This window comes from Barbus barbus (assembly GCF_936440315.1).
Source record: "Barbus barbus genome assembly, chromosome: 48".
Lineage (NCBI taxonomy): Eukaryota > Metazoa > Chordata > Actinopteri > Cypriniformes > Cyprinidae > Barbus > Barbus barbus.
Window position 1 is genome coordinate 11,291,320 of NC_136726.1, and position 25,609 is coordinate 11,316,928.

The 25,609-nt window shown below is 36.0% G+C and overlaps 2 protein-coding genes and 1 pseudogene across 3 annotated transcripts in view; 2 read left to right on the top strand and 1 right to left on the bottom strand.

The window, feature by feature from the left end:
- Positions 1-29: 29 nt before the first annotated feature.
- Positions 30-4,921, top strand: LOC306866281 (transmembrane protein 168-like). Its single transcript, XM_079411373.1, has 4 exons — positions 30-1,791; positions 2,928-3,070; positions 3,175-3,449; positions 4,200-4,921. The coding sequence occupies exons 1-4, from the start codon at positions 655-657 to the stop codon at positions 4,745-4,747; spliced, it is 2,103 nt and encodes a 700-aa protein (XP_079267499.1). The 5' UTR covers positions 30-654; the 3' UTR covers positions 4,748-4,921.
- A 2,327-nt stretch (positions 4,922-7,248) lies between these two features.
- Positions 7,249-16,226, bottom strand: LOC306866947 (zinc finger protein 277-like; annotated as a pseudogene). Its single transcript, XR_013786114.1, has 12 exons — positions 16,193-16,226; positions 15,222-15,432; positions 15,017-15,105; positions 13,525-13,607; positions 12,247-12,338; positions 11,428-11,537; positions 10,843-10,975; positions 10,688-10,755; positions 10,516-10,612; positions 10,361-10,403; positions 8,731-8,905; positions 7,249-7,753 (listed from the first exon to the last, which is right to left on the bottom strand). The product of XR_013786114.1 is annotated as a zinc finger protein 277-like (transcript).
- Positions 16,227-16,531: 305 nt separating this feature from the next.
- The window catches only part of dock4a (dedicator of cytokinesis 4a), a gene marked incomplete at both ends in the record, with an annotated part of 66,168 nt that continues 57,090 nt past the window's right edge, over positions 16,532-25,609 (top strand). The window contains one exon of the mRNA XM_079411891.1: positions 16,532-16,568. Coding sequence (XP_079268017.1) covers positions 16,532-16,568 — 37 coding nt within the window. The remainder of the gene's footprint in view (positions 16,569-25,609) is intronic.

The following is a 25,609-nucleotide window of genomic DNA, read 5'->3' on the forward strand; positions in this document are numbered from 1 at the left end:
TCACTGAGACGCGTTGTTTGTCCTTTCAGGGATTCCGTAGCGGCTTAATACCGATGTGCAAACATGGCGGACATTGAGCGAAGTTTAGGCGATGGTCAGGATATTGTGCGAAACATTTCCAGTTTTAGTTGTTTCTCTGTAAACGATAACGATCAATGACTTGTATATGTACTGGCGTATTTCTTTTAGCTTGATTTAATGGATGTTACTCTCGTCGTGAACAGAAGCAACACATTCTGTCAACTTTCTGATGCCGGTAAACGCACTGGAATCTGCTCGACTAAATCAGACTGACAGCACATTAAAGCTCTTCACCTCTGATATTTACCCTTATTTAATAACTTTTGACGAGTTTAACATTTGCGCATCTACTTCACGCCTTCCTTGTAACCTGACCTTGAGTTGAACAGTTCGGTTCATTCAGCAGTAACAGGTTTCATTGTAGATGTGACTCTAACGTTTGCACTAAAATGTCTCTAGGAACAGTTTAGTTTTAGATTTACCTCAAATCCACCATACAAGATGCCCTTCTTGCATCCTTTTTGCTGAATAGTTATGTCGCGAATAATTGTTACTGTTGTGAAGTATAAATTACGTGACTCGCGACGTTGAGTCTGCACGTTTTTCTGCTGTTGTGCGAGTTTAACTGCAGCGATGTGCAAGCTGCTCAAGTATTGCTTCAGTCACTTCCTTTACGCTGCCATGACCCGGCTGGACGAAGCCAACAAAGGGGTCAACATGTGGTCATCCATTCGGTACCTGGGTTACCTGTCCAGCCTGAACTCCCTGGTGGCTATTTGCCTGGGAATTTACGTACAATGGGAGAAAACCGCAGACACTATCATCTTGGTCATTTTCATTTTGGGCCTCTTTGTTCTTGGGATTGCCTGCATTCTCCACTATTACTTTGGTATGGAAAGCGTCAGCCTATTTCTCCTGCATCTGTGGTTTGGTTTCCTTTTGGGTTTGCTGTGCTTCATCAACGTCCCATCCAAAGAGCTCGATGTTAAGGAGCAGGTGGCCAACTATATGTTAATCGCGAGCATTGTGATACGAACCCTATGGGCTTTGGTTGGAAGAATGTGCGGTTATATCCGACATCAACCTGCTTTGCTCACCTTAAGGGAAGCTTTGGAGCTCACAGGCTTCGCTGTGGCCAGCACAACCCTGGTCAGCCAAAAGTCCATAAGCCTTGTGGTCCTGTCACTGGCTTTGGCTGCTGTAGTTGTGGATTTGCGCATGAAGTCCCTCTTCGCGATCCAAAACCTGGCCTGCTTCTCGGTTATTGCTGCGTTCTTCTTCCAGGAGTCTTTAGGAGTGTCCACCAACCCCATCGCCTTGTCGTGCTTTTTCAGCCGCCTCGTCTGCGACCCAATACTGGACGTCTACTTCAGCGGACTTTCAGTCACTGAACGCTGGTCACCGCTGCTGCTGAGAAGAGGCCTGTGGAGACGCTTAACGCTTCTTCCCCTGGTTGTCATGGAGGTGATGTTTTCGGTCGTGGCCGCTCTGAAGATGAGAGATCTAGATCGGTGGTACCTGCTCATCCCGGGTCTTTTAGTATCTGCTGTTTTCTGGATCATCTGCCATCTGGTTTTTCTCGTCACGTTGTGGGGTTTTCACAGCAAGCTGAGTGACTGTCAGAGGATGTGCATGCTGCACACGTCAGAGGCTGGAGAGTTGGATAGGATCATGGCGTCTAAGGGGATGCGTCACTTCTGTCTCATATCAAAACGCCTGGTGCTCTTCAGTCTGATGTCCACCATCATACTCGGGACTCTGGGTTGGCAGGTAAGGCTTCCTGTGAAAATTGTTCTTAGTTCTTAGAAATGTAGTAGTTGTGTTCATGGTGGTTTCACATGGTTTGAAATACATTTATACAATTTTCAAGAAAGGTTTAGACATAATGACTCTAAATAAGTAAAAGTAACATCGTTTTCTTATACCTTGAATACACACAAGTGACTGTCAGTCCTTTCAAAAAAGTTAATTTTTTTTTAAAGGGATAGTTCACCCAAAAATGAAAATTCTGTCATTAATTACTCACCCTCGTGTTGTTCGTTCATCATCGGAACACAAGTTAAGATATTTTGGATGAAATACGAGAGCTTTCTGACCCTGCATAGACCGTAACGCAACTGACATGTTCAAGGCCCAGAAAGGTAGAAAGGACATCGCTAAAATAGTCCATGTGACATCTGAGTTCAAGCTTAACTTTATGAAGCTACGAGAATATTTTGTGTGCAAAGAAAATAAAAGCAATTACTTTATTGAATAATTTCTTCTCTTCCGTGTTAGTCTACAATGCGCTTTTATAAGAGTACCACGATGAGTAATAAATGGCAAAATTAAAATTTTTGCCTAACTACCCCTCAAGGTATACAGTATAATTATTTATTCATATATATGTTTTTTTTTTTTTTACTAATATCAAATTAATATTTCAAAAATATTCCATTCTTTTTTGGAAGTCGCACCAGATGATGGTGTACATCTTACCACCCATAAAAGATCAAATTACAGTCATGAGGGTTTACAAGAGTCCTCTCCATGAAATCATTTCCTGTTTTATGGTTATTTTTCATGTTTATTGGTTTCACACCATGACTTTTATTTGGCACACATGTTTTTCAAGTAATAATATGTGGTAATGCACCTAACTGTTATAAATAACTTTTTATAAATGTATAGAAAATAAATATAGCCTGAATTTTCAGCATCATTACTTCAGTGTCACACAATCCTTCAGAAATCATTCTAATATGTTGATATGCTGCTTAAGAAACATTTATTATTATCAGTGTTGAAAGTTGTGCTGTTTAATATCTTTGTGGAAACCGTGATATATATAAATATAAAATCTTCATCAAAATATTCTGCCTGGTGATAATTTTCTTTGGTCCTGAATGTTTTGTTTTCTCCTACAGCCGTCCAACAGTCTGTTTATTGCGTTGTTTCTGCTGGTGCTGCCTCTAGAGTCACTAGCCCACGGTCTCTTCCATGAGCTGGGAAACAGCCTCGGAGGAACCTGTGTCGGCTACGCTGTGGTCATTCCTACCAACTACTGCAGGTACTGGAAACATATACACTCACATTTCACTAACTCAGATACTTTAGGTCAGTAACTTACACAGAGCGTCAGTATTTCATCCTCATCCTCTCATTTTCTCTCAGCCCAGATGGTCAGCCCACCCTGCTCCCCCCAGCGCATGTGCAGGAGCTCAACTTGCGTTCCACAGGGATACTTAACAACGTGCAGCGCTTCTTCTCTCATCACATGATCGAGACCTACGGTTGTGATTACTCCACGAGCGGCTTGAGTCTGGAAGCCCTGCAGGCCAAGCTCCGCATTTTCATGGAGGCACACACGGCTGACGGCCCACGACACGACACCTACGTGCTGTATTACAGCGGACACACCCACCGCAGCGGAGAGTGGGCTCTAGCAGGTGGGAGAATCATTACATAACATTTGTTTCCTGTAGAAACAGACACAACGGAACTTGGGAGAATCTTATAACTAAAAGAAAAATATATTTTGTGTATGGAATATTTTTAAAAATGCATTTTCCTTAACAGTTTTGTTTTTACTGTATTAACATTCTGTATAATAGTAATGAAAATAACAGAATTTGATGATGAAGATCATCTGATATATATCATCTATAACATCTGTCATCTATTTGAATAAGCAAATGAATTAAAGGCCTTAGCAAAAACAACCATAAAGTATACTTTACAATTTAATATGATTTTAGTTTTTTCAAATGGCAGCAATACATTTTTTAATTTTATGGAAAATGAAATCTAATTTAGACCAATTACCATTTTTAAAAAAATGTAAAATGCATTTTCCTTCTATTCTTTTTACTGTAATACATAAAATCTAATTAATATTAGTGTGTTTGTTAAGGATTATATAGCAAATACAATCATAATGTATAAACACTTTCCAATTTAAAAATATGATTTTTTTCGACATGATATCTATCCGTCTATCTGTCCATCCATCCATCCATCTATCTAGAGTTTGCAGATAAATATGATCTGGAAATTTGTTTGTAATTAACTCTCATATTAGTACAATTTGCATAACATTTACATAAAATGCATTAAAAAATATAATATGCATATGGAGCTCAGCCAAACTCTGAGAAAGAGTTTTATACAGGCCTTTTTTTGTCTTTTAATATAATCAGGTGGAGATGTTTTACGTCTAGATGAGATTGTGCAGCTCTGGAGAGAAAAGAATTCCGGATTCTGTTCCCGTCTCATCATTATTCTCGACACTGACAACTCGCTCCCCTGGGTGAAGGAGGTGCAGAAAATCGAGGGACTTTATGTAGCGGTTCAAGGAGCAGTGCTCTCTAGTCCCACAGACCCGGAGGTCCAGGACACGCCTCAGCTCGGGGACTTCACCTGTCAATGGGTTGATTTTAACTGCAACCCTGACAGCATAGTTCGGTGGTCTGAGCGTGGGCGGCCCGTCCGAGCAGCCTATGGCATCTCCAGTCACTGGAGCGACTACAAGCTTCACCTGCCCACTGAAAGCGACGTCACCCGGCACTGGAGACTCAACTTCCCACGCCTGACTTATCCTGTGGTTCAGCTCGCACACTGGTGCGGCGGGTTGAACCTCTTTTGGGTTTGCAGATACTGCGTTCAACTGCTCCGAAGGATCAAACTCACGTGGTTCCCACCTGCGGTGCTGGATACGGGCCAAGGTTTCAAACTGGTTAAATCGTAGAACAGGACCTAAAGTGTGGCGGTACTGTAAGCAGCTGCCGGTCGCAGCTGGTCTGAGCTGTTTCTGGACACGGTAAGGTGACGCTCACCAAAGGCAGCTTTAGGTTGTATTGACCAGCACAGCAATTTATAAAATCTCAGGTGTGAAAACACTCCATGTGTGTGTTTGTGATTGAAAAAAAATAGCAAAAAATTGGCCAACTTACAAGAATTTCATGTTCATTACTCCACGAGGGTGCATTTTGTGAAACCAATCAACATTGCTGGGTCATAGATCACCTCTAAATCAAAAGATAGATGAACATAAGATATTATATTTTGCATAAAGAAATAAAATAATTTTTTTATTAAAAATATTATTTTAATGACAGTTAAGTATATTTTCTTGCCCGAATCATAATGAAAAGATGTCATTATTGTAATATGAATTTTTTTTATTTAAAAGTAAGTTCTTATTATAATCCTTATTGGTAAAAAAAACTAAAAAACTGTCATTACCGCAGTGTGAATTTATTTCCACATAAATAATAAATACAAAAACTGTTTTATTACAGTAAATTTTGAATTATTTTTATATTAATTATATTATTGTTATATTATACAAAATATACAGGATTATTTATTACAGTAAAAATATCCCTGTGATTAAATAATGAAAAATTTTATTACTGTAATGCAATTTTGTTTTTTTTAATTGCAAAATAAATGCAAATTTCTATCCTTAATTGTCATGAAAACATGACCCTAAAATAGTTTTTAATTTTTTATGCAAAATTATTCTTTCCTTTTGATATTAGGGTAAAATATGGCCTGGAGTTTTTTTTTTTTTTTACAAGATTCACATACAATATGTTACTGATGGGCCTAACAGCACTGCACCCTCCAACCAATTCAGCTGTTACAGCTTTAATTTCTTGTATTCTTAACTCCCACTGCCATTTGAACACTTCTCATTATAAAATTTTTCATGACTTTTGTAAACTGTTATAATGTATCATCACTAAACTGTTGAATTAAGCATTTGTACACAGATCCAGCAGCACAGCGTGAAACCCACTTTACTGCACTAGACAAAGCACAGCCTTATATTTGGTGTCTATACAAGGGACATAGTGTCCGTTTAACACTATAACCCACACATTCAGATCTGTCTAGTCAGTGGAGTAGTGTATTTATGTATTTTATTTGTTTAAACAGAAAAAGATTTTCTACAGCCCTTTATAAATGGATAAATTCATACTATTTTGTATAGTTTGGTTTGTCTCGATCAGTTAAGTATATTTGACTAATATTGCGTTTCTAGCACTTACAGCAGTTTGGGTTGAGTGTTTATACTAGAGGTTACATGTTCTGAAGTGCCTTGGGTAAGATTAGTCCTCAAGACACGAGGATTTACTCCTAGTGAAATATGCAATATTTATTGATTGACTTAAAACATGTATGAAGAGGTCTAAGGCTTTGTGTTTTTTTAATGGCTTCAACAAAGTATGAACGAGACGCTGGGATGATTTCAATGATTGTTTGTCTGTTTGAAATCAGACATGAGAATGAATTCGATATTTTGATAATAAAAGTCTCTTTTACTGCAATATTGTGTATTGAATTGTTTTTATCACACCAACAGACAAAAAAAAAATACCCTGCTAAATTTTTAAATTTAGGTTACTATTAAATGCATATTCAGTGAATTGCTTCATGTTTAAATAAGTGAAATAAACGAGAAACTAAAAATGCAGTGACTCCTACCACTGTTCTGTGAGTTTCCGTGGATGTAATTACGTACAATTCGATAGGAATTTACATGATAGTATGGAAGCCCGTTTCATGATTTTATTTCATGATGAAGACTTTTTTTCTCGCAATTCCGAGGTTTTTCTTCTCAGAATTCTGAGTTTACGTCTCACAATATTTTTTTGGTTTTTGCCATGGAATAAAACACTTCTAAAAAGTTGCAGTTAGTTTTTTTTTCTTACAATTACAAAGACTTTTTTCTTGAAGTTGTGAGTATAATGTTATATCTCAGAATATATCGAGTTATAAACTCCTTGGATTGAAAGTGACTTTTGTGCAGCTTCATACTTTGCTACACTATTGACAATAGACCAATTTTTTCCCCAGAAATTTTAAGTGAAGTTTTGCGAAATTGACCGAACATTATAAATGAATGCATTTCTATTAAAACATATAACTATGTTGGTGTCAATAGTCTCCTGGAGAAAGGCGTGGACATATAGCGCTGTTTCGCTTCGAGTGTCCGAGTTTGAATCCCAACTCTCTCGCTCACCTCGCTTTTTGTCTGGAATACTGTCCTATCCTAATAAAAGCAAAAATCTTTAAAAAAACAACAACATGTATCTAACACCATTATATATAGCACCATATTTTGACTTGATATTCCCATTCTCTACCTTGTTTTTACATTTCTTCTGGCTATTCTTAATAATTTAGCATTATTAGTGTTAATGGACCTGTAAATTGTACTGACTATTGATACTGTTCTTTCTGACAATATCTTTATTAAAACAAATGTTAATATTTACAGTGCCAATACACTACTGAATTGCCTGTCAGCCATGATCCAAAATTTCCCAACAAAGAGGTTATTTTCAGTCAAATCCTTTCAATTAGGGATTTCCATTGATCAGCCCATGACATAGGTAAATCAAGTTTATTTGACTGCTTTTTCACAATGTGAGCAGTCAATATACTGTAAACCCACATGAATAGAAATGAATAGTCACATCATTAGTCTCAACATATACATTTTTACACTGAAAGCAATAGATGCATTGAGCATAATTCTCTGGGTGTCCCTCATCTTCAGTTAGAGCCGCCTCTGTCTTTGAGCAGTTTATTAAGCACGCTGGTCTGTTTTATAACCTTGAGCTTTGAAATGTCTTCAGCAATAACGGGAACTTCAGAGCTGGGATTTGGACCCTCAAATTCGCTCTCGCTGTCTGACAGAGCTGTAAGAAGAGCGTCGTTCTCATATGTAGGAAAGTAGTATCTGAAAAAGCAGCACATTATATTTTAATTAAATTTTTACAGTAAAAGAGTCAGTGCTCATTCTAATGTCCAAAGCCTATATTATAAAAAACTATTGCCGTTTAATGGCTCATTTCAATTCTACAGACTTTACTGGGTCTAATATTTCACATAATAAAACATCTAATAATAAAATAATATACAAATAAATAATATAATACAAGAAATAATACAAATAAATAAATAATTTTTAATTGTCCAGATGGAAACTCGATTGAATAATACAAAAAAACACTACAACACTGATGCGGAAATCAGGAGAAACTGTGTGATAACAATCAGAATACTTTTCAATCCACAAATTAATATTCACAATGGATTTACTGTAGTTAACACTAAACCTACCCAATTTATACATTATTATTAAACACTCATTTTAGGCAGTTGATTTCCATTTTTCCGATGTGATGAGAAAAGGAAGACAAGCGAGTTCGGCAAAACATGGACTCAAACTCTTGTCGACCGTATCATATGCTACATTTGTGTGCATTACTCTCCAACCTGCGCCACTGTAGACGCTGTTTGACTGTTTGAAACGCGAGTGTTTATTCTCTGCATTTTAATTGGACTTTTTTCTCGAAATTTAATGAATATTCTCAAAATTTCATTTAGACTTTTTTCTTAATTTAACAAGTTTTTTCTCGGAATTTAACGACTTTAATCTCAAGATCTCAAGGTTTTTTATTATTATTGCTTGGCCCTAATCCTCTTCCGTAGAATAAATAAATAAAAAACAAATAATATTAAATAATTTTTAATTGTTCAGATGGAAACTTGATTGAATAATACAAAAAAAAAGGTCACATGAAAATGACACAATAAATAATAAAAGTAAATAATATTAAAAAAAATTTAATTGTCCAGATGAAAACTCAACTGAATACTTAAAAAACAAAAAAAAGAAAAAAAAAAAGGTGATCATAAATGTGTCATACTTACTGTGGTTGGTCCCAGTGCGAGACCTCAGGCAGCTGCATCACATGACCTGTGTTAACCAGGTGTTGCACTAGTTCCTCTTTGGTTTCAAACTTCCCCTGACAGCAGTAGCACCGGCACTGGTGAAGCTCACGGCGGATGTAATTCACCAGTTTCACTTGCTGGTAAAACTTCAGGCCTGGACAAATGACACACATGACATTAATGACTAGGGATGGGTATCGTTAAGGTTTTAACGGTATTACTACTCTTATCGATACTGCTTATCGATCCGGTACTTTAACGGTATTCTTATCGGTACTTTTTGTTTTACTTTGTTTCTTTGTTCATATTCTTACAGTATCTTATCTTATGTATATAAAACACTAAAAATGCCTGCACTTCATCAATTTGTAAATGCACCAGTGCGCAGGTATTTTTAGTGTTTTATATACATAAGATAAGATACTGTAAGAATATGAACAAAGAAACAAAGTAAAACAAACTGACAAATACAATAAAACAAACACACAAACGAAATTAAATAAACAGTGCTTTCATTTTTCCATGAAGGTCTACTAATATTAATGTTCAGGTAAGTAATAGTTACAAAAGTAATCAAATGTAAATGAGCACTGCATAGTTTTCACTGTATGTACTGATTAATGTTTATTAAAGCTATAACGTTGTTCAGATTAAGAGCTGTGGGTGATTTTCTCTTTGCATTTTGTTCTTTGATTAACATTGATGGCTCACGCTCCAGTCTGACACTTTAAGACAATATACTGACACGCATCGGATTTTCTCCCAACTGTTCTCGTCCACTTAAAACATAAAAGTGAAGACTCTCATAACCGGCTATTTTGACACATTGTGTGTGTATTTTTTTGGCATATTTTTGTGTGTTATTTCGACGCGCCCGAAGCTCAAAGTGTACTTTGCTTGTCCGTTTTGGAGCACGCCGCCGCGTAGGCACACGCGCGCACACACATTTCAGCCTGAACAGCGTCACTTGTTCAGATTGTACTCTCAACGTTTTACTATCAAATATGTCCTGCAATGTAGCAACAGTAAAGACGGCATTTTATAACAATCACTGATTGAGCTGACAGATAAGTTTTGGTTCGGAGGAACGAATCCGCGCCGCTATGAAGGGAAGGGAGAAATGCGGCTATAATCCTTGGAAGCCAAAATCGAAAAAAAAAAAAAAATACTTAGCTTAATATAACAGCCATAGGAAAGTGTGAGCAGATGTTTGAATAGTTGGTTCTCTCTTCTATCATAATTAAACAGGACTTTCATGTTGCGTGTGCTGAAGCTCATCCGCGTGAGCGCGATCTGGCTTCTGAATTGCGCATAGCAAAAATGCATCATAGACAAATGTTTGAATATTATTGCACATAAAAACAGCTGGCGACATTATATATATATATATATATAGAGAGAGAGAGAGAGAGCAACAATAAATGTATGTGTGTTTTCTTAACTTATCCAATACTGACAGAAGTACCGATAACGTCAGAGCTTATCGATACTCCGGTCTTTCATAATTTAGCCCCGAGACCGATTTAATACCGAGTTTCGGTACCCATCCCTATTAATGACCCTCTGTGTGGTCAAGGGTTCTTCTCAAAAACATTTCTGCATTACTCACTTAAGTCTGTTTTTAATTCGTGCAGGTCAAATTCATGAGTTTCCTGGATGAAAACAAATCATGTTATTAGTGATACTGATGCTAAAATGCATAGCAATGTCAAATACTTTTTCAGGCACTCAAATAGTAAAATGTTGTTCAGCAGCATCATATACCTTCATGTGTGTGTACATTCTCTCCATTGTTTCGGCTTGCTGCTCACAAAACAGACACACGGCACACACAGGATGAGCCTGCCAATCTGACCAATCACTGCAGAGAGTGCAGAATATCAGGAAGGAGAATAAAACTGAAAATGTAATCAGAGTAAAAATATAAAGGCCTTACTCATCTTCATCCTCAAAGAGCTCCCTGTCATCCTCAGACTGCACCTCCTCCCATGTCTTCCCTAACTCCTGCAACATTACAACAGCACAATAGGGTGATTTCATTTCTATTTATTTGTTCAGATGAGAAACATACAAACCGACACGTGGTCTCACCAGGTAATTTATGACATAGTACCTATCGTAGTCGTGGTTTCTGGCATTTATTCGTCGATGCTGCTTTTTCCTCATGTGATCTTTCAAGGTGGTTTTGTCCCTGAATGTTTTCTCACAGTACAGGCACTGCATGCTATATAAAAATAATGGTATAGTGAAAATAGTTTTAGTCACTGAAAACAAACACACTTGCTTGAAAAATACTAAGAATGAATGAATGAATGAACAAATGAAGAAATAAAAGGACATTTTGAGTAGATTTAATAATCAGTTAAAAAAAAAAAGTTTAAAAAAAGTATACAAATATATATTATTTACTACAACAAAAATACACAGTGTAAAATAACTTTCATTATGCCTTTATTTTTGCTTCTTCTATTTATTTGTCACTGACCCAAACACTAACCCTACTTGGTGATTTTGGATTAATGCAATGACTGCAAGCACCAAGAGGGGGTGTTCAAACCTTCGCCATTTCCATTTTTAATTTTTTCTATTTGTAACAGTGGTTTGACCATTAATAATATACAGTGTATAAGTGTGGAAGATTACATGCAGCATTGTGGCAAAATCTCAAACACTCACTTCTCCAGTTCCACTCCAGAGTGTCGAGAAACTCGTTGCAGTAGACGATGTTGTCAGGCAGACCGATGCTAAAAGAGTGTTCTTTAGCCATGTGATTCAGCAGTGAAGACCTGCAGTGAATCCACAGTGCACAAATACATCATGTTACATAAATATGCAGTGCTGTTTGCTACAAATAATCAAATAAAGCAAAAATAGTGGTTTATAAATTATATCTAGATAAGCGTCAGAGTGGAGGGCCGAAGATGGGTGGCTTGTGACATTACTATACAATGAAAACTGTATTCATGTATATATACTCTGACACTACAAGGCAATCTGCCTAGGCCTTCAGTCAATGAGCTAATTAATATTCATGAGTTAAGTTTTCACCTTGGTATGATTTAGATTTACCAATTGATTTAGATTTAAATCAATACCCTTAACAAACTTTGCAGATGCTCCATGTCAAATGTATATATATATAAAAATTTGACATAATGCAAATACATTTTTTAATGTAAGAATATTTATAATTTTTATTATTTTTTTACTTAAATACTAAATAGGACACTATATATAAAATTAAATACTATATAACAAATGTTATATAATTTATAAGACATTTTATATATTAATAATATATAAATAATTACTATTATAAATATTCTTAATAAATCATTCAGAGATCGGGTCTCTTGTACAGCTCGTGTACAAGATGTCAAAACTCAAATGATAACCATTTCACATCAAGACATTATTTTAAGTTAAATATACTGATTCTAAAATTAAAAATTCAGCAGAAATGAGTTTTTACTGCAAACAACAGTTGTGGGTCACCTGTTTCTAGTAAACTCCTCATTGCAGAACATACATGCGCGGTGAAACGTTGTGTCGTCCCTCTCTTTTTGCTGCTGATCCAGAACTTCCTCCTATCAAAATATATCAAACTTCATTAAAGACTTTGTAGCATTGTAAGACATTCCCATAGTGCACATTATAAATATGGTTACATAATTGTTGTGAGTCTATAAACAATATTTAAAATAATCAGTGTGGTGTGTTTTTATCATTCTGCGTTTCTGAAAACCCGCTGTTCGATTGCCATAATCATCGATAATGATCCCAGACACAATCTGTGAATGATTTGTGTTTAATAAACAGTGCTAATCTTCTCAGCTCGGGTTTCACTGGCGTGCAGCGTGTCACCGAATGATTGAGAAAGGTCACAGCTGCACTGTTAAACAGCTGGTCGCCACACTGCAGAGCCCACTGCAGAGGTGCTGAGAACTCTGGTTGCCTAGCAACCACAATCCCAGATTTTTGCCTGAGATGAAATGTGTGTGAGATGATTATGTTGACTCATAATATCTCTGCAAAAACAATCTTTTGGGGGGGGGGGGGGGGGGGGGCTTTTTGGCTTCTCATAGAACACTGTGTTAATTGTTTCCTCAGTATTTTTAAGCATGTAACCATTGTGGATGTGGAATTTCTGGCAACCCAATTGGCAACAATATTTCAGACAACATAAAATCAAAATGCTTTATAGTTCAATAGTTTAAAGTGATATACATATTCAAAACAAATAAGTTTGCTTCAATAGTCTTTTAACTCTCAATAACATTTTCAATCTATAACATTACATTGTCTGTCTGACATAATAGGATTTGTAGGTAGAAAAAATGATTAATAATGAAATAATTATTAACCAAAATATCTCTTCAAAACCATTTTCATTACATATGAAAATACATACTACTGTCATTACATTAATAGTTTTTAATAACATTTTCACAATCCAATAATTTTTAGTTCAGGACACAAAAATCCCTTGTTTTACAATTCATAATAAACAAAACTGAAATATTTCTTTAATTTCCAAATTTGTTTAAAAAAAGAAAATACTTTTTGAAAAAAGGAAACACAAAGACTTCTCTTATGATTGTGTTACTCATATTCCAGATTTTCTGCATATTAATTTGATTTTGGTTTGTGCTACTGTTTGATTGGATTGGTTTTGAATACTCATAACCTAATGTCAGACAGGATGGGAGCTGATCCCAGAACAGCACTCCTAACCTGACAGTCGCAGGTCCTTGTCTTTTTATAGACACTCACCAGTCGTCTCTGTTGTAGCTGCTCCCTAAGGATCCTGTCCTCTGGCAGAGCATCACACAATAGGAAGTAGTGCTCTTGTTGTTCTAAAATGACACAAAGCAGCTTTTCGGTAATTGGAGTCTAAAAAGGACACCATTTGAACAGGCCTTCATAGATTTAGACTTCACTTTTAAATCAGTGAAGTTAAAGGGCTATTCCCCAAACCAGTATTATTTTAGTACCATTTATAGTATTTATTGATATTTTGAATTCGCTTTTATTTATTATTATTAGTTTTATTTTTATAAGTATAAAAGTTTTTACATATTTCTATTTAGCAATTTAGAATTATTTGTATGGGGGGTGCTTTTCATCTTTTAAATTCAGCTTCATTTTAATTAAAATTGTCTTTTTATAGCTTCAGTTAACAATAACATCCTTGAACTGTGCCCTAGAATCTATAAACAATTATGCTAAACTATTGGCAGATCATCACCGATATGCCATTTTTAGCCCAGGTCACAGCAGGCATTTAAAGTTGCACTAAGCAATATCTGAAAAACTCTTTTGACCACAGTGTCGGACCAAGTCCCAAAACACACGTGTAGCCAATCTGTAGTAAGGGGCGTGTCTTGTAATGATGGAGAGAAGAGAGTGCCGTGTGCACAGGATGGATTTTAGTAGACAGAGATGGCAGATTAAAAAAAATTAAAAAAAAGAGGAAAATACCTGAGGAACAAAAAAAAAAAAAAAAAAGGGTTACGATCAGGCAAGAGATAGGACCTGCGTAAATATCGGAGCATGTCCAGTTGGGAAAAGGGTGTGTTTGATGTTTCAAATATCAACATCGTTTGGCAAAAGTCGCTTAGTGCACCTTTAATTTCTTATTTTCTATTCATTTTACATGAGGTTTTCCACTTTTGGAACCTTGTTACTAAAATTTGTCATGTTCATTGTCCACATACAGCTAAAAAAAAATGTGTGATTTTGTAACATAAAAAACATCAAAATTTAATTAATAAAATCTCAAAATAAAAAGCAATGGCAGATTTTTAAGGTTTGCAAGTCGCAGACTTGCATTTTTGAAATGTGGGAAAAAGTTCAAATGTGCAAAATGTGGTGCAATGTGTTATGTTAAATATTATTAAATATATTTTGATATTTGAATCTATATGTTAAATATAATGTCTTGCTCATTAAAATTAGTTCATAATTAAACATAGTATAATAATTCAACATAATTCTGGGATTTTTTCCATTATATAATTTTAAATGTTGACTACAGTGGGACAGAACAAAATCACTATTTTAAGGGGTGGATAAAGATTTTATATGATTTATGTCAGATGAACATATTCAATTTATAAAAAAAAAATAGCTTTAAAATATTTAAAAAAAATAGTTTTAGCATTAGTATTGTAAATTCCATAGCTATTAACTAACAATATAAAATTTAAATACATGTAAATACAAGATGTTAATATAAAGATAGTTAATCTCAAATGTGTCTTACCTACAGGACCTTCAGAGTTGGTCTTGATAACACTGCAGAAGTCTGTGATGGGCTGTTCTGTAAAGCGTTTCTTCCAGTACAACATGTACCTGCAACAAAACAATTAGAATTTTTTCATTATTTTGTGTTATTTGTATTGTGCTCGATTAATATCTCTTTAAAGAAATGCTGACACACATAGGTTACAAATCTTGTGAATTCTCACCGTGGAAAGTCAGCGATGAGTTTGACATCCGCGATAACCAGTTTGTGATCCAACACTATGTGCTTGAGAAGCTGCTCTTTTTCGGAAGCAGGAAAAGAGTCTGAACAGAGCGCACATGTCACCGGACGGCCATCGCTGGAGGAGGTGAGAGAAGCGCTACCACAAAGGTGCTCGGGGAAACAAAGCGGCTCAAGAATACAATCCTGCTTAGCTAACAATGAGAGAAAACACAATATTCATACATTTAATAAAATATGATGCACAAATATCTTTGTGTAAATCCATTCTGGGTCATTAATTCAGTCTGAAGTACTCCAGCTAGTGAGAAACCCTTGTCTCATAAATCCCACGACCTTTCAAGATGTCCTACATTCACACAAACAAGCATCACACAAAATGACAGTGTGACTCATATAAATAGCAGATTATTCTATAAAAACCTGATACATTTATGCTCCTAAGTGCACTTTATGAGTTATTTTGCCTCTTCAAAATGAGCTTTTGCAGGGACAGATTAAAGGGTCACTGATCATCTATAAGAAGATCCATATCAACAAACTTTACACTTTAACCACCCACTCCTTGCTGAGAAAACATCTTAAACTATGGTCTGCTGGTTTAAGCTGGCCTTGTTTTGCTGGTTTTTAAAGCGTTTTGGCTTCTTTCCAACTGGAAGGCCAGGTAGACCAGCTGAAAACCAGCTTTACAGGGCTGGGAGACGAGTTCAAACCAGTTTGACCATTAAAGTCCAGAAAGCGTATGACAAACTTGTATTACTGCAATAATTTTGTGCAGATGTTACTGTTATAACTAGCCATAGCTTTAACTTTTTTTCTCTCGTTGCCGTAGTTTACGGACATTATTCAGAAAAATAAACATATAACTTGCTAGATATTTAAAAATTAGATATAACGTAAATAAAGCAATATAATATAAAATCTCTGCCAATATTAATAATTCCGATAACCAACCTGTCAAACTAGCGTTGTGCATCTGAGCGGCCATGTTTTGGGTTTTTCAAATCACGTGACCTGGTGAATGACGCACTGACCAATCAGAGTTTAACCGCCGCTGTGTATGCGGTTACTGGGTGTTGTAGTTCTCCATCCAATCTTTCTCATTCATTTCCTACATCTCCCATGAGGCAATGGTGTTTTTCTTCAGGGCTGAGAAGTGTGGTGTATGTGGGATGCTGCTGTGGCTCTGCCCTCAGAACAATACAGTGCAATCCTGTGTAACAACAATATGGATAGTATCCGCCGTAATTGCCCTGTTTTATAGCACATTTTCTTTTACTTGACGCGGAAAAAATGTGGATACCGACTGAACATGAAAAATATGGCGTTGGTAAGTAATAAATTTACATTATATTGCCGCATCGTTAATAAAACTGAAGTTATATCGCTGCAGGTGCGATAATGAGCCGTGACATCTACAATCTGATGGCAGATGAAATGTCCGCTGATTTAAAACCTTGAAGCCAAGTGACAGAATAATGCATATCGAGTGTGTGCTTTATTATTATTTTTTATCATCCGACTGGAAATATTAATTTTTTTCTTCATTAATTTGAATCTTGAATAACCCTTATATGCAGCAATAAGCAGAAATAGAAACAGAATCTTTTGTTTTCCTTTATATAGACGCTCCGATTCATTTACTGAGCAAATGATTTTACGTCTAAAACCGAAGCAATACTGTTTTATTTGAGAAAAGCATATTCTATCTATTATTACATCAACAGCAAACAATAACGTATTCGACTTACGTTATATTTGTACTTATGTATTTATATATATATATATGTACATTTTTGTTTACATATGAATACATTTTTAAATGTTTATCTATCTATCTATCTATCTATCTATCTATCTATCTATCTATCTATCTATCCATCTTTGATCTTTCTTTTTCTCTCTGTTTTTCACACACACCCACACACACGCATGCACGCACCCTTTATGTACATATTGATAACTGATTAATTATTCACTAAATTGCTTAAAATAGTGCTTGTATTAAGTGCCATCAAATGTTCAGGGCAATTTGAGCCAAATGATAACCTCTGTGATATTATTTTGATTTGTTATTTTTTTGGTAAGTTTGTTGTGACAGCAGCTGACAGTTTGAAGGATGATTTTTGGCAGATGAGCAGTCTGAAATCTGCTCATCTCTCATTGGCTGACGGGTAGAGGTGGACATAAAGTCAGTTGAGCGGTTTTGAGGAGTCTAGAAGTACAGTGGAGTTCACACGGGCTTCAGGTCTCCTGTGATCCTGTCCACTACAGCTTTACTCAAATAAACAGGATGACATTTGGTCATTTCTTCACTTAGAAGGAGAGAAGGTCAGAGCAAAGAAGAAAGGTTGTTTGTGGAGGCAGGGAAGGTGGGACAACAAACAAAGCCTCTGTTTTTATGTTGTTAAATTGCAGAATGATATTATGGAAAATAGCAAAATGATTTTCTTTTATTTTCATGTTAGCCACATCTGGAGCATATTGCTGTGGAATATGGCAAAATGGCTGAATATTGCAGTTCTGCTCTTTGGAAAGTGTACACAGCTACCGAAACCTTTATCGGTCATGAAATATGGATGGAGTCCAGCCGGGATAGCACACACACATATAAATGCATGCATACACATTTACACACAGGCATGCACTGTAATCTTGGCCTCTCAGCCTTTTTGGTTGCAAATTCAGCTTAATGAACCATCTGCTATTTACAGTAAATGTATCGTTAAATGCAATGGCATTTCAAACAAGAATGTGTCTGTTGATCATCTTCCCGCACCTGGCTTTTCCTCTTTAAACCAAAGCTGATGGAAGGAAATGGGACTATTAATGGGACTAAGAAAAGATCGCTTAAAAAAATGAACATTTTGTCATTATTTACTCACCTGCATGACTTGTTTTTTTTCTGTTGTGGGATTCAAAGGGAGAATATTTTAAGGTCTTTTTTTGTCCCTGCAATTAGAGTAAATGGGGAATGGCACGTTTAAGTTTCAAAAAGGACCCAAAAGTGCCATAAAAATATTATGAATGAAGTCCATATGATTTGTGTGCAGTATTCCAAGTCTTCTGAATTAAAGGAATAGTTCACCCCAAAATTAAAATTGGCTGAAAATTTACTCGCCCTTAGGCCATGCAAGATATACAGTAGATGAGTTTGTTTGTCACTTGCTCAATGGATTTAATGGATTCTCTGCAGTGAATGGGTGCCGTCAAAATGAAAGTCCAAACAGCTGATAAAAACATCACAATAATCCACAAGTAAATGACACAAATCCAGTCCATCAATTAATATCTTGTGAAGTGAAAAGCTGCATGTTTGTAAGAAACAAATCCATCGTAAAATGTTTTAACTTCAAACCATCGCTTCCAGCTGAAATATGAGTCCATTTCTCCAGTTAAAAAGTCATCTTGTCTGAATCAGGAGAGAAATATGCACAGATCAAGCACTGATTACAAGTGAAAACAAATGAAAACTGTTGTAAACAAATCTGTCAGTAGATTTTGATGTGAGAGGACAACAGGAGATTAACTTTTTCACTGGAGGAAGCGTTATAGATTATGTAGAGGTATTTTGGTTAAAACGCCTTAATGATGAATTTGTTTATTACAAACACACAGCTTTACACTTGACAAGACGTTAATTGATGGACTGGAGTTGTGTGGATTAGCTACTTGTAGATTATTGTGATGTTTTATCAGCTGTTTAAACTCTCATTCTGACGGCACCCATTCACTGCAGAGAATCCATTGGTGAGTCATATGTAGATTTCTCCACATCCATTAATATTATTCAAGCAGGAATAAATGCATAAATGCAATTTAAAGCAATAGTTCACCCAAAAATATAAATTCTTTCATCATTTAGTCACCCTCTTCTTATAAACATTTGAACAAAAACAAGAAATTTTGGAAGTCAGTGAAGTCCAGTGTTGTTTTGGACACCAGTGACTTTCATTGTATTGTATGGATGAAAACAGTTCAAACATTCTTCCAAATGACATAAGAATTTTCATTTTTCGCTGAATGTTCCTTTGAAATCGCGTCATTCTGAATGTCATCTCTGCATCCCTACTGAATTTGGATGTTGATCGGCTCGTGATGAAAACCACCATGTGGAATCTGCAGGGAACAGCTGGGAATAGACAGTTTGACAAGTCCATATTGGTTTATAATTACGCCATAATGTTCTGAACATTTAATAAGTGAAAGCTAATGTCACCAGCACATAATAGCAGATCTCCCACATGCAGATCAGCAGCACCGTGTTACATCTCTTCTGATTGGTGAAGAATTTAGCGAAATTGAAACATCCAGCGCTTCACTTATCTCCAGCCTAAAAACTGATCTCGGTCAAACTATTTAGCGATGTAGTCAGGGATCGGCACATTCCGTTCCCGTGCTTCTCAGCTCGGATTTATGATGCTAGTGCTTTCCGCATACAAATGAGGCTCTTGCTTTTGTCACATGCTGACTGGGCGCCTACTGTGCCCTGGTCAACAGGCACGCTGCCACTCCGAGAAAGAGATAAGATTGACAGATAAAGCTAGAAGTGGCCTAGTCAGCTGCTAGATCTGTGAGGCGTCAGTGGGAATTAAATGAGACTTCTAGAGCACACATAAGCTCTGTTCCCAAACCTAGCGAGCATTTTAAGTCATCATGGGATGCAAAAGCTGTTTCAAAAGGTTGGCAGCAACATTATGCAGCCCTCTAGGATACCTAATTTTGGCCGAATCTTAAGGCAGCACTGCATGTGTCCTTAACAGACAGGGCCATCCCAGAATTCATTGCAGCAGATTAAGTAAAAAAAATCGAAAGAAATGTTTAAGCAAACCATTAGCATTCAATACCAAAAATTAGCACTAAAATTAACAGTCTAATTTCTATAAACAATCTATCTCAGTCCATGTTAGGTGCAGGGTGTTTTATTGCGTTATATATATACCAAATCACATTATATTACCCCCCCCCCCCCCCCCCCCATCTTGAAGTTGCTATTTTAATGAATATTTGTGTACTATATCTTTTTACGGTTATTAAAGTAACACATTCTTATAGCAACATGTTAACGTCAAACTCTTTTGGAATCAGCTGTAAAATCGAGTCTCTTACTGTGAGTGAAAAAGTTCTGAAGAACAAAAAAAACACAGGATGGGAGTCAAGACTTGTCCATACGCTTAACATAATGTGTGCTGTTACTATTACAATATTTAAGTCTAATTTGACAATGTGACTATTTCACTCCGTATTCATGTGAGAAGTTGCTACTTATGTAGAACATTTCAAATCATTCACTTAAAACTTAAGTTTCAGTTCAGTTAGGATGCTGTCTATGTAGGCAGTAGATGGCAAGACAGCTCACTAGGTTTTGGAACACAGCTATACATAGTATACGCTGACATATACTTAAAGATTTGTGAAAGCTTAAAGGTTTATTGCCCATAGCGAGCTTTCACTGTTCAAATAGCTGCATGTCGCAACAAGGTGTAAAAGTGTCAGTTGTGAGCTCTTTGAAACCAGTCATGTAGAAGCGTATTTTTTTAAATATCCTGTCACTGCAAAGACTCAGTTTAGAGAGAGAGCAGGATATAGATTTGAATCATTCATGCTTATAACAATCTCAGCAGCTCTTTTTGCATAATTCATTGTCATGTGTGCAGAACTCATTTTTGCATGTTACCACTTCAATAACATACGACGCTCTATGTTCTCTGTCACTGCCAAAACAATCGTTAGGGTTTTATTCTTTGTTAAAATCAGCTCACCCAGAATCCTGTTGCTAGTATCCACTCATATTTTACTCACTCCCAGTCCCATAATTCCTTTCACCCTCCAGGAGAAGCAGAAAGAAGCCAATATTGGATTCATTTTTCTATGGCCTTGCCAGGAACAGGAATCTCTACGAATTTCAGGCTTTGAGCTTTTGATTCTTCAGAGCTTTCTTCTAATTTATCTCATGGGTTTAAAGCGATCGTTCACCCAAAAATGACAATTTTGTAATTGTTTACTCATGCTCATGTTGTTCGAAACCCATGTTGTTTTTTTCTGTGGTACACAAAAGTGGATTTCTTGTAGCAAATATAGCTCATTCCAAACCACAACTGAAAAAAAAGCACAAAAAGTGGTCCAACAACGTCATATTGTACAGTATAAAAAAATGGTTATTGATTTTGAGATTTCTTAAAGATTATATTTAACTGTTATTAAGGTATTAGTGTTTTTAAAATATTACCTTTAAAGTTAGCATGAAATGAAAGTTTACCCTGTATATTTTGTAAATGCGTGTACATACATAGTGTGTACATTGCGAATGATTGTATATGTTTCTTGTAAAAAAAAACAAAAAAACACTAGTTTTCTCAAAAATGAAAATTGGCTGAAAAATGTAGCATTACATCACTTGCTCACCAATGGATCCTCTGCAGTGAATGGGTGCCGTCAGAATGAGAGTCCAAACAGATGATAAAAACATCAACAATCCACAAGTAATCCACATGACTCCAGTCCATCAATTAACATCTTGTAAATCGAAAAGCTGTGTGTTTGTAGGAAATAAATCCATCATTAAGTTGTTTTAACTTCAAAAATTTGAATGGATCCTCTCTCCATAATGTTGCTTTCTCCAGTGGAAAAGTCATCTCATCCGAATCAGGAGAGAAATATGCACAGATCGAGCACCATTTACAAGCCAAAACAGTTCTAAGCAAATATGTTGGTGGATTTTGATGTGAGAGGACAACAGGGAAGGACTTTTTAACTAGAGGAAGTGTAATGGAAAATGGACATGTATTTTGGCTTTCAATTTAAAATGCCTAAATGAGAGATTTGCTTCTTATGAACATACAGCTTTTCTCTTCACAAGATGTTGATTGATGAACTGGAGTTGCATGGATTTGTGGAGTAATGGATTGATAACATTGTTTTTATATATTAACAAAAATATTGTGAATTGGCCAACTACTAATAAAAGCATGGAAACAGCTCTTTGTTTACAGTAGTTGAGTAAAGTTTATTTTAGTCCTGAACAACAATTATATACAGTTGTAGATTCCATATAACATGCGATTTTTGAAATCTCCAAAGATAAGAACTGACCGTATGTGCTGGAGCCTGTCTGTCAGGTAGTTTACAGTGTGACTTCAACAGTTGTGCTCGTCGGTTGCTGTCAAAACGCATGTAGAGCATGGCTGTCTGTGTGGGAAGGGTTTGAAAAGGGCATTCGCTCGCCAAACTGCTACCTTTGTGCTTGTTACCATCTGTCAGAGCTCGTCGGCTGTTTTTCATAGCAACCACGTTGATAGTCAAGTGAATTTACTCGCACCTACAGGTTGGAGAAGTTGCATAAGTTGCATTTTTCCTCAGAGAAACCTGTGAGGCCGTACGTGACCTGGAGAATGAGACCTCAGAGTTATGTCAGATTTATTTTTGCCATGCTGTTGGACAGACCCAGTTGACAGGCTGGGAATATGATGCATTCAAGTCCTCCTGGGAAGTTACAGCATCAGATGAGTTCAAGTAACTTTGGTCGGAGCAAAATGGCAATGTACGTTTTTTACAAAATAATTCAGCAAGATTTTGAAACTCTACTTCTACAAAAAGATGACTAAAGAATCCACATCAGGTGTATTTTTGCTTTTTTATGCTGTTATTCTATTTATGAAGGTACTGTAAATTTAATTGTTATATATTCTATTGTAATTGTACAGTACTAACGTATTTTATGGTCCTTTGTCTTTCACAAACGATATAAAACCACTTAACTTAGTGATTGCTATTGGGATGTGAAGAGACTTTCAACCGGGTGTGCCGTGAAGCTGCGGGCTCTTTGATCGCCCCCTGGTGGCTGGCTGTAGTACAGGTCATAAACCCCGCCCTCTCCATGTAAACAAATGGGACTTCCAATACAATTTTCCGAAATAAGGTTTTGGTCATTTAAGGTAGTTGTTATCACGCTGATATATGTTCAATTGTTCGTTTTTGTGAGAAGTTTGATTTTAGCTAGTAATTTGATGCTATAAAAATGGGACGCGTCATCCATCTTTTTTTTACAGTCTATGCTTTCAAATGCATAACAAAAATGTTTTTGAACCAAATTACCTACCCTGCCTTTAATGAAAGTTCAGATTTTCACATTTTGTGGTGACTTTTTTGTGGTGGACTCAACTTATAAGTATGATCTTTCCAACTTGCCTTGAACGCACCAATATTGGCTAGAGAGAGTTGGACTTAAACCTACATCGCCTGCATGAGCACCATGACTCAACGTGTCTGACATTTTTTGCTGAAATCAAGTTGTCAAGTGATAATTCTCTCCTCAAAGCATTGATCAGGTTGATGGCGCAAGGCGATAACGCGGTACTGAAATGTGTTACATGCTCTTGGCTTTCTCAGACTGTCAAGTACAGTTTCTCTGTCTTCTGTAATATTAGAGAAAGCGACAGCCGAAGACAAACAATTCCCAAAAGTGAGTTTGCTGTGCGTTTTCCACCACTCTCCTCCAGTTCTTTCTCTCCGTCTCAGTTGTTCTCTCTCTGGGCATTCTGGTAATAACGGCCGCCCTGTGCTCCGTGGAGAATAGCTACAAGACATTCCCATCTGAGTGCCACGCTTCACTAATGAACACAGACTACAAACACATTTAGGCTGTATTCAGTTGTCAGAAAATCATCTGAGAATGCTTTCTTATTTAATTTTGAAACCGTGAAGTAATATTATTGATTCTTGATAGATTTCACTTAACTTTCTTCACTTAAATAATGACTCTTTGCAAACAGGTTTCCAGAACACTTACCCTGCCTGTCATTGGTCTAACAGCAGAAAGCTACGCCCCCAACTCACGTGATTGGTTGAGCCACTGTTGCTATGTCAGGGTGGTTGGGATTCTTAAACAAATAGTAATGTTTTGATGGAGCCTCAGAGCCTCATTTTACACTGTTGTGGGGGGGGGGGGGGGGTGTTTTACCATGTCAGAAACATCTTTTGATGAAGGACAGTTACTGTTATCAAAGTGTCTTTGTCAAAAAGGCCCTGACTGTCAGGAGAAAATCAGTAGTCTTGATATCTAGGAGAAACAGTTGAGATGTTAAAGAGACCTCTTTTGTATTTCTCTTTTTTAAGTTTGCTAATCCTGCAAATTAGAATTGATTTGTTAATCTAAACGTTCTTTGTGCATCATAATGGCCTGTATTTATTTTAAGTGAGATGTCTTTATGGTGATGGCGTTTTGTTATTCTAGAACTACAATAGGACCTGCGCTGTTTTATATGCAAATAAAGTGTTAATATAGAAAGATGTTGCACTCTGGGACTGAACAGAACAAAGCAAAATATATGAGAGATGTAATATCAAAACTAATATTCTCATTACTGCACACGAGGGCTGAGTCTGGGAATGATTACACATCAGATGAGAAAACTGCACTGCTGGTGTACCTCTGATGCTTGATTTTTATTAAAGTTGTTTGTTTTAGAGACTGGCTGAGCCATTTTCGGCCAATATATTGAACTTGCGTCTCTGCTAATGCTTGGTGTGATTAAATGAACCGAAAGCTTTATCAGCATCTTGTATTCTAAGCTTAGAAAGCCTATAGTATTTATCATATTTGCTTCAATAATAATGTCTAAAGGTTCAATGAAATGTTTTATTATGTTTGTTTTTCTTTTTCTGATTTATATTTTTCATGTGTCAGGGTTAAATCACATGAAATGGCTTGATGAGTGTAGATTTCTTTATTTTGTTTACGTATTTCATATTTAAACATGAACCATGATTTGTTAGTGAGAAAACATGTCGAATGCAACGTATGCAGCATCATTATTGACGGTAAATTTATTCAAATGCATGAAGTTTTATACATTGTTTTTAATTTACAAAAAATAAGTTGCTTATTACTTTTCTATTAAATTAATTTAATTTTTATTAATTTATTACTTAATTTAGTACTTTTCAATTCAATTATAAGCTTCATAAACTGAATAAAAACTTAAAAAAACAAAACACACTTTAAGCATGTTTTTAATCATAATGTTTAGTTTTAAAAAAATATTTTCAGAATTTTATGTAGAAAGGGTACTGTGCCATCTTGCTCAGACCAGGGTTATTAAACCATTAACTAAACCTGAAACAAAAACCTTTTTCTTTACTTGAAATAAAGTAAACATTAGCTGTTTTTTTCAGCTAGTTAACAAGGCAGCATTTCTCATTTCTGTGTGGTTTAACTTAAAAAAAATTAGAATAAAAAATGTATTTAAGATATGCTAAATACTATATTACTAAAATAACACGGTTGTAGCTGTGTGGACTAATTATAAATGTGTATACAAGTAGAATTTATAAATGATTAGGTAACAAACAACAATAATAATTTAATCATTT

Coding starts and splice junctions, on each gene's coding strand:
- LOC306866281 (XM_079411373.1), top strand. CDS start 655: ATGTGCAAGCTGCTCAAGTATTGCTTCAGTCACTTCCTTTACGCTGCC. Junction 1,792..2,927: donor TCGGGACTCTGGGTTGGCAG/GTAAGGCTTCCT, acceptor TTTCTCCTACAG/CCGTCCAACAGTCTGTTTAT. Junction 3,450..4,199: donor CGGAGAGTGGGCTCTAGCAG/GTGGGAGAATCA, acceptor TAATATAATCAG/GTGGAGATGTTTTACGTCTA.